Source organism: Leuresthes tenuis, unplaced genomic scaffold, assembly GCF_036924035.1.
Source record: "Leuresthes tenuis unplaced genomic scaffold, fLeuTen1.0.hap1 SCAF_2, whole genome shotgun sequence".
Classification (NCBI taxonomy): domain Eukaryota; kingdom Metazoa; phylum Chordata; class Actinopteri; order Atheriniformes; family Atherinopsidae; genus Leuresthes; species Leuresthes tenuis.
Genome location: NW_027325356.1, coordinates 40,311,950 through 40,327,777, shown reverse-complemented (window position 1 = coordinate 40,327,777; position 15,828 = coordinate 40,311,950). Strand labels below are relative to the sequence as shown.

The 15,828-nt window shown below is 39.2% G+C and overlaps 1 protein-coding gene across 1 annotated transcript; it reads left to right on the top strand.

Annotated features, from left to right (window-relative positions):
- The first annotated feature begins 8,773 nt into the window (after positions 1–8,773).
- LOC140302240 (uncharacterized) lies at positions 8,774–15,499 on the top strand. Its single transcript, XM_072381061.1, has 6 exons — positions 8,774–8,814; positions 10,892–10,933; positions 11,019–11,402; positions 12,930–13,052; positions 14,708–14,798; positions 14,874–15,499. The coding sequence occupies exons 2-6, from the start codon at positions 10,894–10,896 to the stop codon at positions 15,202–15,204; spliced, it is 969 nt and encodes a 322-aa protein (XP_072237162.1). The 5' UTR covers positions 8,774–8,814; positions 10,892–10,893; the 3' UTR covers positions 15,205–15,499.
- Positions 15,500–15,828: the final 329 nt, after the last annotated feature.

Genomic DNA, 15,828 nt, shown 5'->3' with positions numbered 1-15,828 from the left:
CGCTCAGGTCCAAAGAGAACAACTTCAGTTTTGTCTGAATTTAAAAGCAGACAGTTCTGAGTCATCCATGTTTTTATGTCTTTAAGACAGGCTTGTAGTAGACCAACCTATTGGTTTCATCTGGTTTCATAGATAAATACAACTGAGTATCATCAGCATAACAATGGAAATTTATGCCATGATGTCTGATAATGTTACCTAATGGAAGCATGTACAAAGTAAAAAGAATTGGTCCAAGCACAGAACCCTGAGGAACTCTATGACTTACTCCAATGTGTGAGGAAGATTCTTCATTTACAAGAACAAACTGGAATCTATCAGATAAATATGACTTAAATCAGCCTAATGCAGTTCCTTTAATCCCAATAACATGTTCAAGTCTCTGTAACAGAATGCTGTGATCGATCGTATCAAATGCAGCACTGAGATCCAACAGGACAAGCACAGAAACAAGTCCGCTATCAGAGGCTAAGAGGAGATCTTTGGTAACTTTCACCAGTGCTGTTTCTGTGCTATGATGCACTCTGAATCCTGACCGAAACTCTTCAAACAGATTATTTCTATGTATATAATCACAAAGTTGAGCTGCAACTATTTTTTCAAGAACTTTAGACAAAAAAGGGAGATTGGATATAGGTCGATAATTAGCCAACACTTCTGAATCAAGAGTAGGTTTTTTAAGTAAAGGTTTAATTACAGCAACCTTAAAAGTCTGAGGTACATATCCTGTCAACAAAGACCGATTGATCAAATCCAATATGGAAGTGTCAATTAAGGGGAAAACCTCCTTGAACAGTCTGGTTGGGATTGGGTCTAAAATACAAGTTGATGGTTTAGAAGAGACTATTGCTGTTGTTAGCTCAGAAAGATCAACTGGACAGAAGCTGTCTAAATACAAATCAGGTTCTAAAGATACTTCTAAAGCTGCTGTACTTGATGATACATCAGTGATAATAGTGGGAAGGTTTCCATTAATCTTCTCTCTGATAGAAACAATTTTATTGATAAAGAATCTCATGAAATCATCACTGCTGAGAGTTAAAGGAATACATGGCTCAACAGAGCTCGGACTCTTTGTCAGCCTGGCTATAGTGCTGAAAACAAACCTGGGATTATTCTTATTCTCTTCTATCAGTGATGAATAACAAGCAGTTCTAGCTTCACGAAGGGCTTTCTTATACGTTATTAAACTATCTTTCCAGACTAATTGAGAGTCTGCTTTAAAGCACGCAGCTGTGAATTATACCAAGGAGCCAACCTCTTCTGACTGATTACCTTCCTTTTCAGAGGGGCAACATTGTCCAGTGTTGTACGCATTGAAACTATAGTGCTGTCAACAAGAGAGTCGAGTTCAACTGGAGTGAAATTTAGGTAGCCGTCCTCTGTCATATCTGCACATGGCAGTGAAGAAAAGGATGATGAAATCAACTCTTTAAATCTGGTTACAGCATTCTCTGACAGACACCTTCTTTATGTAGAATTCTTCTCAGAAAAATTATAGTCAAAAGTTATTAAAAAATGGTCAGACAAGACAGGATTATGAGGGAACACTGTTAACTGTTCACTCTCAATGCCATAAGTCAGCACAAGGTCAAGGGTATGATTAAGGCAGTGAGTAGGTCTGTGAACACTTTGACAAAATCCAATAGAGTCTAATATAGAATTAAAGTTAATATTTAGGCTGTCATTTTCAACATCTACATGAATATTAAAGTCACCCACTACAATGACTTTATCTGTACTTAGCACTAACTGGGATAAAAACTCTGAGAATTCAGACAGAAACTCAGAATAAGGGCCAGGTGGACGATACACAACAACAAACACAAGAGGTTTTTGTGATTTCCACTTTGGGTGGGAAAAACTGACAATCAGAGATTCAAAAGAGCTAAAACTAATCTTGGGTCTAGGACTGATTAGTAACCCTGATCTGAAGATAGCTGCCACTCCTCCTCCTCTGCCTGTGGTTGGAGGAACGTGAACATTTAAATAGTCAGAGGGAGTTGATTCATTAATGCTAACATGATCCTCCTGCTGCAGCCAGGTTTCTGTGAAACAAAATATATCAATATGATGATCACAGATCAAATCATTCACTAACAGAGACTTCGAAAGGAGAGATCTAATATTCAGCAAACCACATTTAATAGTTTGATGTTTTTGTTCAGTTAAAGTTTTTGTTTAAAATTTTTTTTTTTGCACAAGAGGATTTGCTCCTTTTGTGTTTTTTGATTGAGGGGGGGGGCAGCATCAGGTGGGTGTAAGACTACAACTCTGCATCCTGGTCTCAACCCTGGGTTGTCATGTTTTTGGATGACTAATAAATTAGTCCATATTTCTAGAAATGAGAGCCGCTCCTTCCAAAGTGGGATGGATGCCGTCTCTCCTCATCAGACCAGGTTTTCTCCAGAAAGATTGCCAATTATCTATGTAGCCCACGTTGTTTGCTGGACACCATCTAGACAACCAGCGATTGAATGAGGACATGCGGCTAAACATGTCATCACTGGTCAGATTTGGCAGGGGTCCAGAGAAAACTACGGCGTCCGACATTGTTTTGGTAAAATTACACACCGATGAAACATTAATTTTAGTGACCTCCGACTGGCGTAACCGGGTGTCATTACCGCCGACGTGAATAACTATTTTACCGTATTCACGCTTATCCTTAGCCAGCAGTTTTAAATAGGATTCTATGTCGCCCGCTCTGGCCCCTGGAATACATTTGACTGGTCGCTGGTGTCGCTAATGCCACGTTTCTGACTATAGAGCTGCCAATTACCAGGGTTTTGTCCTCAGCGGGTGTGTCGCTGAGTGGAGAAAATCTGTTTGAAACGTGGACAGGTTGATGGTGAACCACGGGCTTGACTTTAGGACTATGACTCCTCTTCCTGACAGTCACCCAGCCACTCTTAAGTCCCGTCTGCTCGGGATCTGCTCGGGGACGACTAACAGAGCTAGCTACGCTAGGTGGCTCCGCACTGACTAAAGGGGCCTGGCTCGCTATCGGGTGGTTTTCAACAGTGCAGAGCCGAGCTTCCAATTCAGATAACCTCGCCTCCAAAACTACAAAAAGACTACATTTGTTACATGAACCATTATAGCTAAAGGAGGCAGAGGAGTAACTAAACATCTGACACACGGAGTAGGTGAAAGCAGGAGATAGAGGAAGAGAACTGGTAGCCATGCTAAACTAGAGAACCAGACACTGGCTCACTGAATATTTTCTCTTTTTCGGACTATTCTCTGTGACTTTTCTGTTTCTTAGTCAAGCTTTTTTGCATGAACTGGTATTATACAGTATGATTGCAGTTATGATTTATTGGACTGAACTGGATTGAATTAGATTGTTATTGAATGGTCATACATTTAATTGATTAGAATAAATTAGAATTGAATTGTTTGGAATTATTTGGACTGATTTGAGCTCTAATTAAAGTAGATATATTTATACTTTTTTGTTTTAAAAATGTACCACAATTCAATTTGGTTTCATTGAAATGTATGAAGCTGACTTTGACATTATATCAATTGGCTTAATCCCATAGCCCTTATCTAACCCTGACTGAAACAGTGTTTCGGAGACCAGGCTGTTTTGAGAGGCACAGTCTCAAAAGCAGTTTTCCAATCTAGTGTGTAATTTAATAGTAAATGCAAAGATAATGAAGCTATTCCTCCAGTCAGGCCAAAAACATTTTTTCTTAATATATAAATGTAGATAGTTACTCTATTGATCTGTTAGGGAAATACTTTGGCAGTGCAGCTGTAAGTTAGCATCAGTTGCTAGTAACCAATGCTTTCTTATCAACAGTAATAGACCAAGCTGTGGATGTACACAGTTTAACTTGTAGTAATGCATGTGTACCGTTAATTACTGTGTTTAAACATTTTGGATATATTAACCTCATCAAACAATTGTACTTGAAGACCTACATCTTTATCAATAACATGCCGATAATGTAACGTTAACACACCAAGAGCAGTACATAGCCTTCAATGTAGCAGCGAGAGTGAGGAGAGGACCGGTGTTGTGTTGGAAACACACCTTATCCACACAGCTGCAGGTTGTCTGAGTTACAGAACGGAACCGTTCAACTAGAAAGCTTCAGCTAACAAAGTAATGTGGGAACAATAATGTTCATCTTTCAGAAAGGAAAAGCAGTAACTCCTGAGAAGTTGGTGTACGTCATCTTCATTAACTACTGCTAATAAATCAATCAATAAACCATGAGGAATTAGTTCTCAGATACTTTAATTTCCTTGCTCTGAAGTTCAGGCTCTGAGAGTTGGAACTGATCCTCTTTGTGGCTCAGTTTCTTTAGTTGAACTGGACCAAGTTGTTAAAACAGTGGGATGAAAAGTGGCTGCTGCACATTCACAGTCTTTAGCTAACTCTGCTGGAACATTAGCCTCAGATATAGTTTATCCACTGGGCTCTTATATCCTCTGAGGCTGCTGCTGGATGGAATATGCATGCTGCTCAGTACAGCTGACACCAGAACATTAACCTGATTGAAACTGTGTGGTGGGATCTTGAGAGCTGTGCATAAACCAATGCCGCAAACTTCAATGAACTGAAGCAACATTGTAAAGACCATAATATACTGTGGAGGACCACAGTATGTTATGGTCACACTAAGCTATGTTTGCCCACACACACAAGAGTGAGAACACACTATAAATACACACCATACACACAGATGAGTATGTAGTCTGACATTTCTGTGCTTATTGTCAGAAACCAGCAGGACACAGGCGCAGGGATATTCAGAATTAGTAGTTTTATTGTTAACCACTTATAACCCTCCAGGTCAGAGAAACAAACGGGCTATGAAAGTCTAACACACTTCTCTCAATAACTATAGTGAGGGAAGTGTGGCTATAAAACTTATCAAAATAATAATTTCTCCACTCCAGGAGGAAAACTAAAAGAGCTATAAACGTTAACAAATAACTATGACGCGCTCTTCCTAAAGAGGTGATGAGAAATCGAAAACACTCCTATAAAGCGGAGGCACTACGAAAGTTTAACAAAATCAAAAACACTGCTATTGAATGGAGGCACTATGAAACTTTAGCAAAATCAAAGTCACTCCTTGTGGAGGAAACTAAAAGGCTATCAACTTAGACAAAGCTAGACTAGATCTATGAGTCAAAAAGGTTACAAATGAAAACCACTCTGATGGAGGGAAAATGCTTACTCGCTATGACTTGGTTCAAGACTACGAATTACTTGGAAAGCTAGGATGATCACACACACACAAGGTTTGTAACGAAACACACTGGCACGGGACAGAAGGAGACGCAGACTATAAATACACATGGAGGGAAATGGGGAACAGGTGGAAACACTCTGGGCTCAGGGAAGACAATTAGACTGGTGACACATGAGGAAGAGCAAGTGACCTGAAACGAGAGGGGAGTTAATCCTTCAAAATAAAACAGGAAATGACGAGACAAGAGAAGCTAAAAATCAAAAGACATGTGCAAGGTGTGACACTTACCTGCTGTTTTTTTTTTTAATGAAACCACATAGGTGCAGAGATACACAGCTCTGGCTCATTTAGGTTACATCTCAGGCCAACTTTCACAAAAACTCCAACCATTCACCTTGAATTAATTCTCACATAGAGAAAATATGTCAGAACCAATTTTGAACCAAAGCAACAATGAGGCCAGTCATTTTTTTAATCAACACGATCACAAGGTAAGAACCTTGAGATAAGGCAATTAGCTAAATTATTGGATGTGTGATACATTGTTGAGTCCTTCCACTTTCCAAAAGCTTATTAGCTTATTATTTATTAGATTATTTTCACGTGCGTCGTCATCTCCACGTAAAGTTTAAGGAAGAGGACTAAAAACTGAATAAGTTTTATTGTTTCATGTTGCTGAGATTAGTCATTCACCATCAAAGCAAATCTGAAGTGACCTTTTGAAAAGCAGTTAAAGACAAATATGAATCAGTCATGCTTCCATTGACAAGCTTAAATTGAGTAAAAACCAGGCAGCATAATGTCACCAAAAGGTGGCTGTATAGGCTACATTAGCAGTGGTTTTAATTCTCTAGAAAACGTTGTTGTCCTAATGAGAAAAGAGTAAGAATCTGTGCATGTCTGGTATATCATTTCATATAGGGGATGTCACCCAAGTTTTTTTGTTTGTCAGCTCAGACCAGAAACAGCTGGTGAGTCATGTCCTTTTAATCTAAGCAAGCAAAGGTAACCTCAAGCAAGATCATTAACTTTTTGGAACAATATCGGAAGTTTATTTGTGTTTCAAAACCAAAAATCTGCTAATAAAACACAGCTATTGTGAAAAGAAATTACCACAGTATCACTGAAAATATGAGCCTGACTGACAACAATATAACATTTAATTCTGAATAACCACCAAATTCCAAAAGAAAATGTTGAAGCAATTGCATGTAATCTGAGTCTCTTCATGAAGCACGTGAGGCATTCTACCAAACAATGAATGAGAAGAGGATTAAATCAAAGACCTTACTCCAGCTGAGGTTGTGGAGGACTTGTGTGAATAAAACTACCAATGGCTGAAATGCCTACAAGATGAGGTGCAAAACAGGCTGCACAGCGGTGTGGTGGTCAGCACGTCCCCACAGCTTTAGCTGTAGTCATTCCTGCATACTGGGGTCACTCCAGATACTATACATGTGTCATTTACAGATATGTATAACTGATTCATCAATAAATACATTTTAAAAAGTAAAACTCTTAATAATTTAAAGTACTCTAATTATTTTCTCTAATTTTTTCTCTGGTGTATTTCAAGGTGTTTCAAACATTTTCAACCATTCCTCCCTTTACTTCCTTGTTTTTCAGGCATCATCTGTGAAGTCTGTAATCTGCTCAGGTCAGTGACCTCCAGAGATACAGCCCTGACTTCTTTTTCCAAGCCACCAATCACACACAGATTAGTCTAACCAGAACACTTTCCTCTGGTTTTCAATTCTCCCTTGTATTGTGTAATATGTTCCACCCTTCTTAATCCAGCAATTTTACCCTAACCCTGGTTCTTACTAGTGTTAGAAATGTACTTTTTAAGGCATGACTCTACCTGAAATACATGATTTGAGACAAATCATGAAAACTATATTTCATCTAGTGACACAAAGTGCCATGAAACCAGACTGAAACAATCATTGTGAGGACACTGTGTTATCAGAGTCAGTGTGGAGTCAGACAGTGACTGGATGCATGGTGTTTTTAGCAAACATGGCAACCAGTTTGTGTTGAAGTCTACTGCTCACCATGAGGAGAACCAACTCCTTCCCCTCCACAGAAGGAGAACTAATGATCTTCCACCTGGACTTCTCCTCCCTGTGGACTGTTTGCCATCAGAAATCAGCAAGATGTCACCTGTTGCTCAAACTTCATCAGTCTTCTCACAGCAGTTTCCTTATAAGAACAAAAATTAGAATGCTAATATTCTTTGAAAAACTTAATATTGATGATCAGCTGTCCCACATGAATAACACCAATTACTTTAAATTAATTAATTAATTTAATTAATTAAATTGTCTTATACATAAAAGTGAAGGGTTGAAAACAAGATCAGAAGTTATGAGAGCGTTTAGCCCTGTGCTTTCTTTTTCACAAATTTTCCAGGAAATTGCATCAACCTTTAATCCTCCTTAAGTCCAACATGTCTTTGCACACTTTGGACCGTTCTCAATCCCACAAACACATCATGACCTTAAATTCAAGTGACTTGTTGAAATGAACACTTACAACATAAATAACGTGATCTGTGCTTTTACACTTCATGCTTGTACCCAGTTTAATGTTTCACATGTTCCACCAAGTAAATGACATGCAGAGCAGGTCAGAAGTCTGTATGTCTGTTAAGCCTCCAGGATTCCCCTCAGAGAGATAAAATCCCTCAAACTTCCTCAGTGCAGTAACTAAAACAGGCCAAAGGAGGGTGGAAGAACACTGTGTTCACTGTGCAGTTTTACACCTGCACTAGTTAAGTGGAAAATATTGTTTTTACGTTGAGTTTTACGTTTAAAAGTGCTCAGTGTAACATTCAGTGTTTCTCGTATTTAGAACAGTTTGAGATGCATATAAAGCTGTGTTTGTCTTTCCTTCCCTGGCACATTGGTAATGTCCACACCTCTGTCATAAAAAAAAATCCTTTAACAACCACGTTAGAGCTTTCTTGCCTTCATGCAGGCATTTGACCGGTGAGTCATGTACTTTTACAAACAGAGAAACCAAGGTGACTATGGGACTGTCTAAACAGTAACCACATAACAAGGTCAAAGACCTGGAATGTATCTGCCTGAACTTTGTTTCAAAGACTCTGTTGTAAATTTAATGAGAATGAGTTTACGTTTAACATGTGTGGATGTTGTAAACACACGATCAAGTCCCAGAGAACAGTGATCCACAGGAGCTACACCTAAATGTACAGCTTGTCCAGTCACTGAAAAACCAAAACTGGAAATACAGATTAAAACACGAGAGGCATAGAAAGCCAAAAATTTCGATGATAAAAGCACAGAATATTCTATTGTACAACAAGCATACCACACAGCAATTCAAAATTCCAGAGATCACAAAAGATTAACGTCAGCTACATGTATCAATAAAACTTTTGTTCACTGATAAGCACAAAACACCACAGACTCTGTGTTTATGAGTTTTTATATATTTATTGTTCAGAAGAAGAGAGAGGAGTAAGGAAACGATGTGCAGACTCCTCCCTGTGAACTTTGGAAAGTTCTTTTTTTAAAAACTCTGTCCACAGAACAGTTGGACCTCCCTCTCATCTCCACCAGACAGAACAGAAGTGAGTATACTGACAAAATTATAATGCACCGCAGCGCAGCACTGATAAGATGAAACAACGAGGCTGGTAAACATTTACTGTTGGAGATATTATGGCTTGTTATTTGTGTTAATCTGTGCGGTTCCAGATTTGTTGTTTTAGTCACAGTTTGTTAAAATGCTGCTCATTCACTGTCAGCTGAAGATTATTCCATCTGTTTTACAGGATGTTTGGCTTTGCTCTTGCATGGTAGGGGACGGTATCTTGGGGCATTATGTAACAAGTATTAAACAAATATGTACAGTATTCTGCGTATGGAGTGATGTGTGGTTAATATGATTTGATGTAGCAACAGCCAGGTTCAGAGAAGGGATACACATTGATTTTTATGCCAATACTTTTTGATTAATTTCTTCTGGAAATCACATGTGAATAAGAGTTCATGCAACAGAGGAAGTAATGCACACAGATGCAACTGAGGAAGAGATCCAGCTTGGTACATGTGCGTTGGATGTGTGCCCTGGTGTACAATGGCCTTGCATCAGCTCAGGGCAAAGATTTTTCTGTGCAAAAATCACCACACACATCTGTGGATCATAGGCACAGCAAATATGAAAAAAATAGAACTAAATTTATTACTCACTGCTCTTTAAGTGTTTGTCTTAGATGAGCATAATATTCCAAATATTCTTTCTGCCAGGCTGTCTCTGGTACATTTGAGAATAGATTTTAGTTTGAAACTTTCATACTTTTGAAACATAAGAGGTTCTGGCATGTAAGAAGAAGAAATGTCTGAGATTCTTTATTTCATATTTCCTGATCAAACTAATGTGAATGGTACCTCCGACCACTTTAACTCTTCATAGAAAATCTCTTGTTTGCTGAAATTGCATAAGTAGGATCTTTAAAATTCGGTTTCTGTTTGCTTCCTTCCATCGCCACACAGTCATGACACTTAGCTTGATTGGCAGCTTGTCAGGTTAAAGTCACTGTTTACAATTTAGACCAAAGGAGCATCATCAGAGGTAGGATCAATACATCAAGCTTTCTTCACTCCTTTCACTCTGACACAGAAAAGTAACTTCACTGCAGAGACTGAATTTAGTTGATGAGGAACACAAGTATCCATCAGTAAAGGCTTGGTTGTCTCTAACTGTTTGGTAAGACACACCAGAATTTAACTTAAGAAGATAGAAAAAGGCTCAGATCACTGATGAATCAACATTTTATTATATATTTTTATTATCATGGCAGTAACAGTGTTTAAGGAAATTAACAGGAGAGAGAATTATACCATAAAACCAGGAGACGGACATGGTTTGTGTGTCTGGAGATCTGGAGAACTGGAGATCTGAGTTTATCTCCCGACTGACCCAGTTCTTTCCATACATGTTTCATTTTTAAACTTAATTTTAGGTTTCAGTCGGTGAGTACCTGGTGAGATAGTTGGGCTTCAGTACTAAAAACTACTTGGTCAGCATTATAAAAACATTCTGGGGTGATGAAAAACGGTCAAAAAACGTGTTAACTTTTTCAGTGCAACCAGATTTGCTCACTGACCAAGCAAGCTGTACAAATTGATATCACATTATGCTGTGGTTGAATCTGTAGAGGCATTTGAAGAGTGCTGTATGTACGACTGATTCAATGAAACACTAACTGAGGGGAGTAGGAAAAGTCTAAAAAAATATATTTTGTTACTGCAGCCATCCCCACGGCAGCCATGTTGGATTTGAAGGTTTGTTCTAAATAAGTGCCTCAAACTTTCTGAGTCAGCTATCTGACTTAAATGGGTGTTCCAGTTGTTCCAGTGTTTTGTTTTTTTTTACTGGGAACTCTCAAACTTCAGTTAATCTCAAAAATAGTACTACAATAATGTGAAAAAGGATTGGAAACAAGCTTCAATTTTCCTGCCTGTTTTTCTATCAGTAGTTTGTGTTTTGTCCTCTGAGCTATTACACAATTAACAAATGATAATGTGACTCTTCCCTGTCAGTTCATTGCATAAGCATGTTTTGTAAGTGTGTTTAATCGTTGTAATGAGTATAATTTTAATTTCCTGTTGTGAGATCTGATAAGAATGCTCTATCCTCTATAGATATGCTTCATGCCTGGATCTTATTGTTTCTCCTCTTCACAGGTAAATTAATATTTCATTAAAACTCAATCATAACTAATTTAATCAATTAACATCCATTAATCTAATGCTGTCACCACATACACAGGGGGAGGACCGTTCATGATCCACAACAGCCAGCACAGCCTCTGTCTGGAGGACTCAGCTGACACAGGTGAAGTCCTCCTGAAGAAGTGCAACCTGGACTCAGAGTCTCAGCAGTGGGTCTGGATCAACCAGGGCATGCTGATGTGTGTTGCATCATCCAGATGTTTGTCTTCTCAATGGAGTGAGCCCGTCCAGACCCAGTCCTGCCACAGGCCAGAAGTGAATGCTGCAGGGTTAATGTGGGATTGTGACAGTGACAGGCTCATCAGTAGGAACGCATCATTGTTGCTGTCCGTCAATGGCCAGCATTTGATTCTCACAAAGCACAGCAAACACTCAAAGTGGAAATCTCTGGATGAGGGTGATGTCTGCCAGGAAAGACTCAGTAAGTCTCAGTATCGAACAAAAAAGGAATTCTTGAGATTTGATTAGTTTGGTAGATATTTCAGTAAATGCAGGCAGACAAGAGTGGTGCTCAGATCCTTTACTTCACTAATACCACAATGTAGCAATACACATCCAAATTTATTCAGTCAATCATTGAACTTCTTAAACAAGAGTCAGAGTAAGATAAAAACCACCACAGTGCAATGAGAAATGACCTAAATGCTATGGTGAAGAGACTTGATGTGATTTACAAGATGCAAAAGTTTCAGCAGATCTGCAGTTCTGTGGATGTTGATTCCACATAAAAGGTGCAGAAAAACTAATTGCAGCTTTCTCTTGGAAAGTCCAAGATCTGGGGGCATATATCAAAGCTCTGAGCTTCCTAGGAGGAGAACAGAAGATCTCAAATGTATTTTGGTCTTAAAACATTTAACACTTCATATACCATGCTACTCGAGCAGCAGAATTCTGAATCAGCTGCTGTTGTTTTATTGATTTTTGCGGCAGACCCGTAAATAGTCTGTCCAATTTTTCTAAATCACTCTGACATACAAATCTTTTGATTTTTTAAATAGTCTTGAGATGATAGTAGACTGACTTTGTAACTAACTTATTGTGGCTGTTGAATTATAGGTCTGAGTCCCAGGTGACACCCAAGCTTCTGGCTTGGTTTGTGCTTTTTAACAGTACAAACTGAATTTGGGCTCTGGTTTCTTCTTTGGGTCTACAGGCATGACCTGTTTTGTATTTATTTAGTAACACTCATACTAAAATGTATTTCCCTCTGAGATGTAGTGGGGGTCTATTACAACTGAGTCTACAAAGTGCATCTCTTCATAAACCTTTCTACAAACATATTGTACCTAAATCATATGCTTAAAAAACAAATGATTTTACTGCATTCAAACTGATGCCATGTGCGTGTGCATAGGGGGAGAAGACGATGGGAATTAATAAATATTACTGATTATTACAAGAATAAAACTCTTTCAGGATGCCAGTCACTTTGCCATCTTATCTTCTCTTGCATTTTTAAACACTGAACCTCAAACACCTAAGATCAATGTAAACATCTCAAAAGGAAACTTGAAATCTGATATTTAAACAGTAAAAGATGCACCACTCATTTATTTCCTTAATGGACCACGGAGAATGATCATCTAACTGCTCCTCCGCTCAGCTCTGCAGAGCATGGCAGCATCTTTTGGATTGTTGCTGAACAGACGCATGTTTGTTGGATTATATCTTCTTTATATAACCAATAGTTTTTCTTTTACCATATAGGCAACAATGCAAATGAATCCACTTTTTACAGCCTTGATGACAAATTTAAGTGACAAAAATGTTCACAAAGGACTGAACATAAACTTGAAAAGTTTCTTTCATCCTAACTTAAGTATGACATTGAGACGATGTTTAAAAAATAAAGGCCTATTCTACAACAGCTTAATACTGGTGATGGATGCGTTGTGTTTTGGTGTCCCATGGTCTGCAACAAACAGAGGTGCTATGTGTTCCTCCTCAGGACTCAGGAGGGCATCTGATGACTCGGACCAAGTTGAGTATGAAGATGAGCCAGCTGAGGGGCTGGCAGCCATGACGGAAGAACAGAGAGAGTATCTTCGTTGGTACTACCGCACCGAGGACCGTAAGTTCTGCTACTACGGCTTCTTATTAAATGCGCAATGCAAATGGAGGTATTTCAGAAATCGCTTGTATAGTGTTGATGTTCAGTTCTTACTGACAGCTCTCATTAGAACCTGACGTCTGACCATACCTGTGATCACCTGAGTAGTCATTGTGGTGGACCAAATGGCCTCATCACTGCCCTCTGAAGACTGTTTGGAAAAAATAGACATTTTTAGGAACTAACGTCCATTCATTCATTCATTCATTTGCACATCATCATGTCTGAGTTTGGGGAAAAAAATGAGTATGAAAATATTGCAAAGTGTGCATGTGTAAAAAATGCTTACTGTTGTTTATCTAAATATATGGGCCCCAAGCTAGATCTGTAGAGTGATTATGGACATTATATATTTTTTCACCAATATATCATAATCTTCAGTCCAGTATCAGATTGTAAAGACTTCAGTATTATGAAACAGTTTTTGGTTCCTGTTTTGGGGGGGTGGTAGTCTGCAATAATACTGAATAAAATACATTTACTCAAAACCATAATCCTTCCCACAGTACCTTTGTGTGCCTACGGATGTAGATGTGAAGCTCAATCTCTAGTTTAACACTGAACTTTGTATATCCTTCATTTACCCAAAACTGCATTTTCAACGAAGGCCTTAAACATAGCTTACTGTAGGGAAAAGCCTTAATCTCAGACCATTAGCTTGGCAGCAACTGTCAGTATGGTCATCTGTGTTGGCTTCTTAAAAATGAACAGAATCAAATCAGCCTAATAAAAGTTATTTGTTATACCCGTTTGACCAGGTCTGTGGCATTTTTGTTCAAATCATAACATTTGTTGAACATTTTAGCTACATTTCTCAGTCAGTGCGGTTACATGCGTGCCATCGGATCGGATTAATGGCTAAATTACAATAAAATTGAGTTATTAAGTTCATGTAAACACCTTAATCTGACAAGAAATTGAATCGGATCGGGTTACTCGCAATCGAATTAAGACCCTGAGATAACTCGATCCAAACGTGCACTGAACGTGCCTGAGGACGACAGTGCATCGGATCGAGCGTTCTGCGCATGCTTGAGATTTTTTCCAAAGATCAGCACCCGGAAGTGGAAGGAGACGATATTACTGTTGTTGTCGTTGCCGTCAGGAAGAAACAAACAACACGATGAAGAATGCGCCGTTGTGCATTTGTGCCATAACCAGCTCATCACAAATGTAGAGGGACGCAGCTTCATCTCGCTCTGCGTTCGTCATCTTTCTCGAATGCCTGAGTTTGTTGTTGTTGGTGATGAAGACGTCAACAGGAAGTGGCTCTATTAGCGATAGCTGAAATGGGTACAGCGCCACCTATCGTACCGGGGTATGACATGCTTTGTGCCAGTGATTCCATTCATTCACCGCCATATATCCGAGGATAATTACCCTCAGATAAGGAGCATAACCCAACTGTAGCTATAATCCAGCTAATCTCATCATGTAGACCCACTGAGTGTATCTTATCTTCTAGAGGTGCCATCGGGTAGCAGTATTGAAGATAGATTTTTTGTGTTCCACCCAGCTACATATGGAACAGTCAAAAAACATACACTTGACACATATTTATAGTTTCCGAAGCTCTAAACTGGCAACATTTTTCATTTGTCTTCTCTCCTTTGCAGCAACCACATGGAAGTTTGTGCTGCTGGGACTGGCTTTTATCTGTCTGCTTATTGGTTTTCTACTGCTAGGAATGGGAGCAATGGCCAACAAGTATGACGTTAAGCAATTACCATGTCTTTGGGATGTGCCATATGTCATTTTAAAGGTTTTGTCTTAACTCAACAGGAGCAGGAAGAAAATAGCTAAGTACAAAGCTGCAGCATCTTCCATTAACAAAAACGAAAATGAGGAGCTGCAAATAATTTCTCCGCTCAGAGACAACGGCGCATCTCCGCAGCACGGCGGGCTGCTGCAGGGACACATGTCCTCCATGGATACGAGCGAGCTCAAAGCAGGAGACATTGTGGTCACATGGAAAGATGGTAATACCTCCTGCCTGTACTCAGATCGTGTAGAGGAAGACCAACAGGAGGAGGAACAGGAGGAGAAAGAAAAGAAAGAAGTGTCTGATGCTGAGCGAGAGGCTCATGATGGGGTGACGATGAGTGAAGAGTGACATTAGCCTGTTGCAGAGTATGAAGCTCCTTTTAGTTCAGCTTTGATGGACAGTACAGTTTCACTGCATGACAGGACCACTAAAGACGTTGAGCAAAAGTCTGACCAAATCCAGCCAGAATGTCACTGACCTTTAACACCCTCTGATGTGGACTAATCATTGTCTTGTTAGTGTTTGTCCAACACTAAAGTATGCTTGATGTACATTGCTAAATATTGTTTAAATGATAGTTCTCCCCTTTGGTTACATCTGCCCCAGATGTTAATACAGAACATCATTAAATCATTCAATCACATTGTTGTCTTCCAGATGCTTCTCTGACTCGTAACTGTGCACATAGCTCTCAAATCTCTGTTGTGACTGAAAGCATCCATCCATTTTCTGTACCACCGTAATGCAACTTAGGGGGGCTGAAGCCTATCCCAACCGTCATCAGGCAAGAACAGCTTATACCATTGCCAGACTGGCAATTCATTTTCACAAAGCAACTCTTCCTTTTTTTTGGCAAAAAGTTTACAAAACTGTTTAGGAGCCTCTGTGGCACTGGTGATGGAGCGGGTCGTCTACTGGCCCCAAGATCTTACTGACAATGTGTCTAGTTAAAAAAAAAAATCAACTCTGCTA

Coding starts and splice junctions, on each gene's coding strand:
- LOC140302240 (XM_072381061.1), top strand. CDS start 10,894: ATGCTTCATGCCTGGATCTTATTGTTTCTCCTCTTCACAG. Junction 11,403..12,929: donor TGTCTGCCAGGAAAGACTCA/GTAAGTCTCAGT, acceptor GTTCCTCCTCAG/GACTCAGGAGGGCATCTGAT. Junction 13,053..14,707: donor GTACTACCGCACCGAGGACC/GTAAGTTCTGCT, acceptor TCTCCTTTGCAG/CAACCACATGGAAGTTTGTG.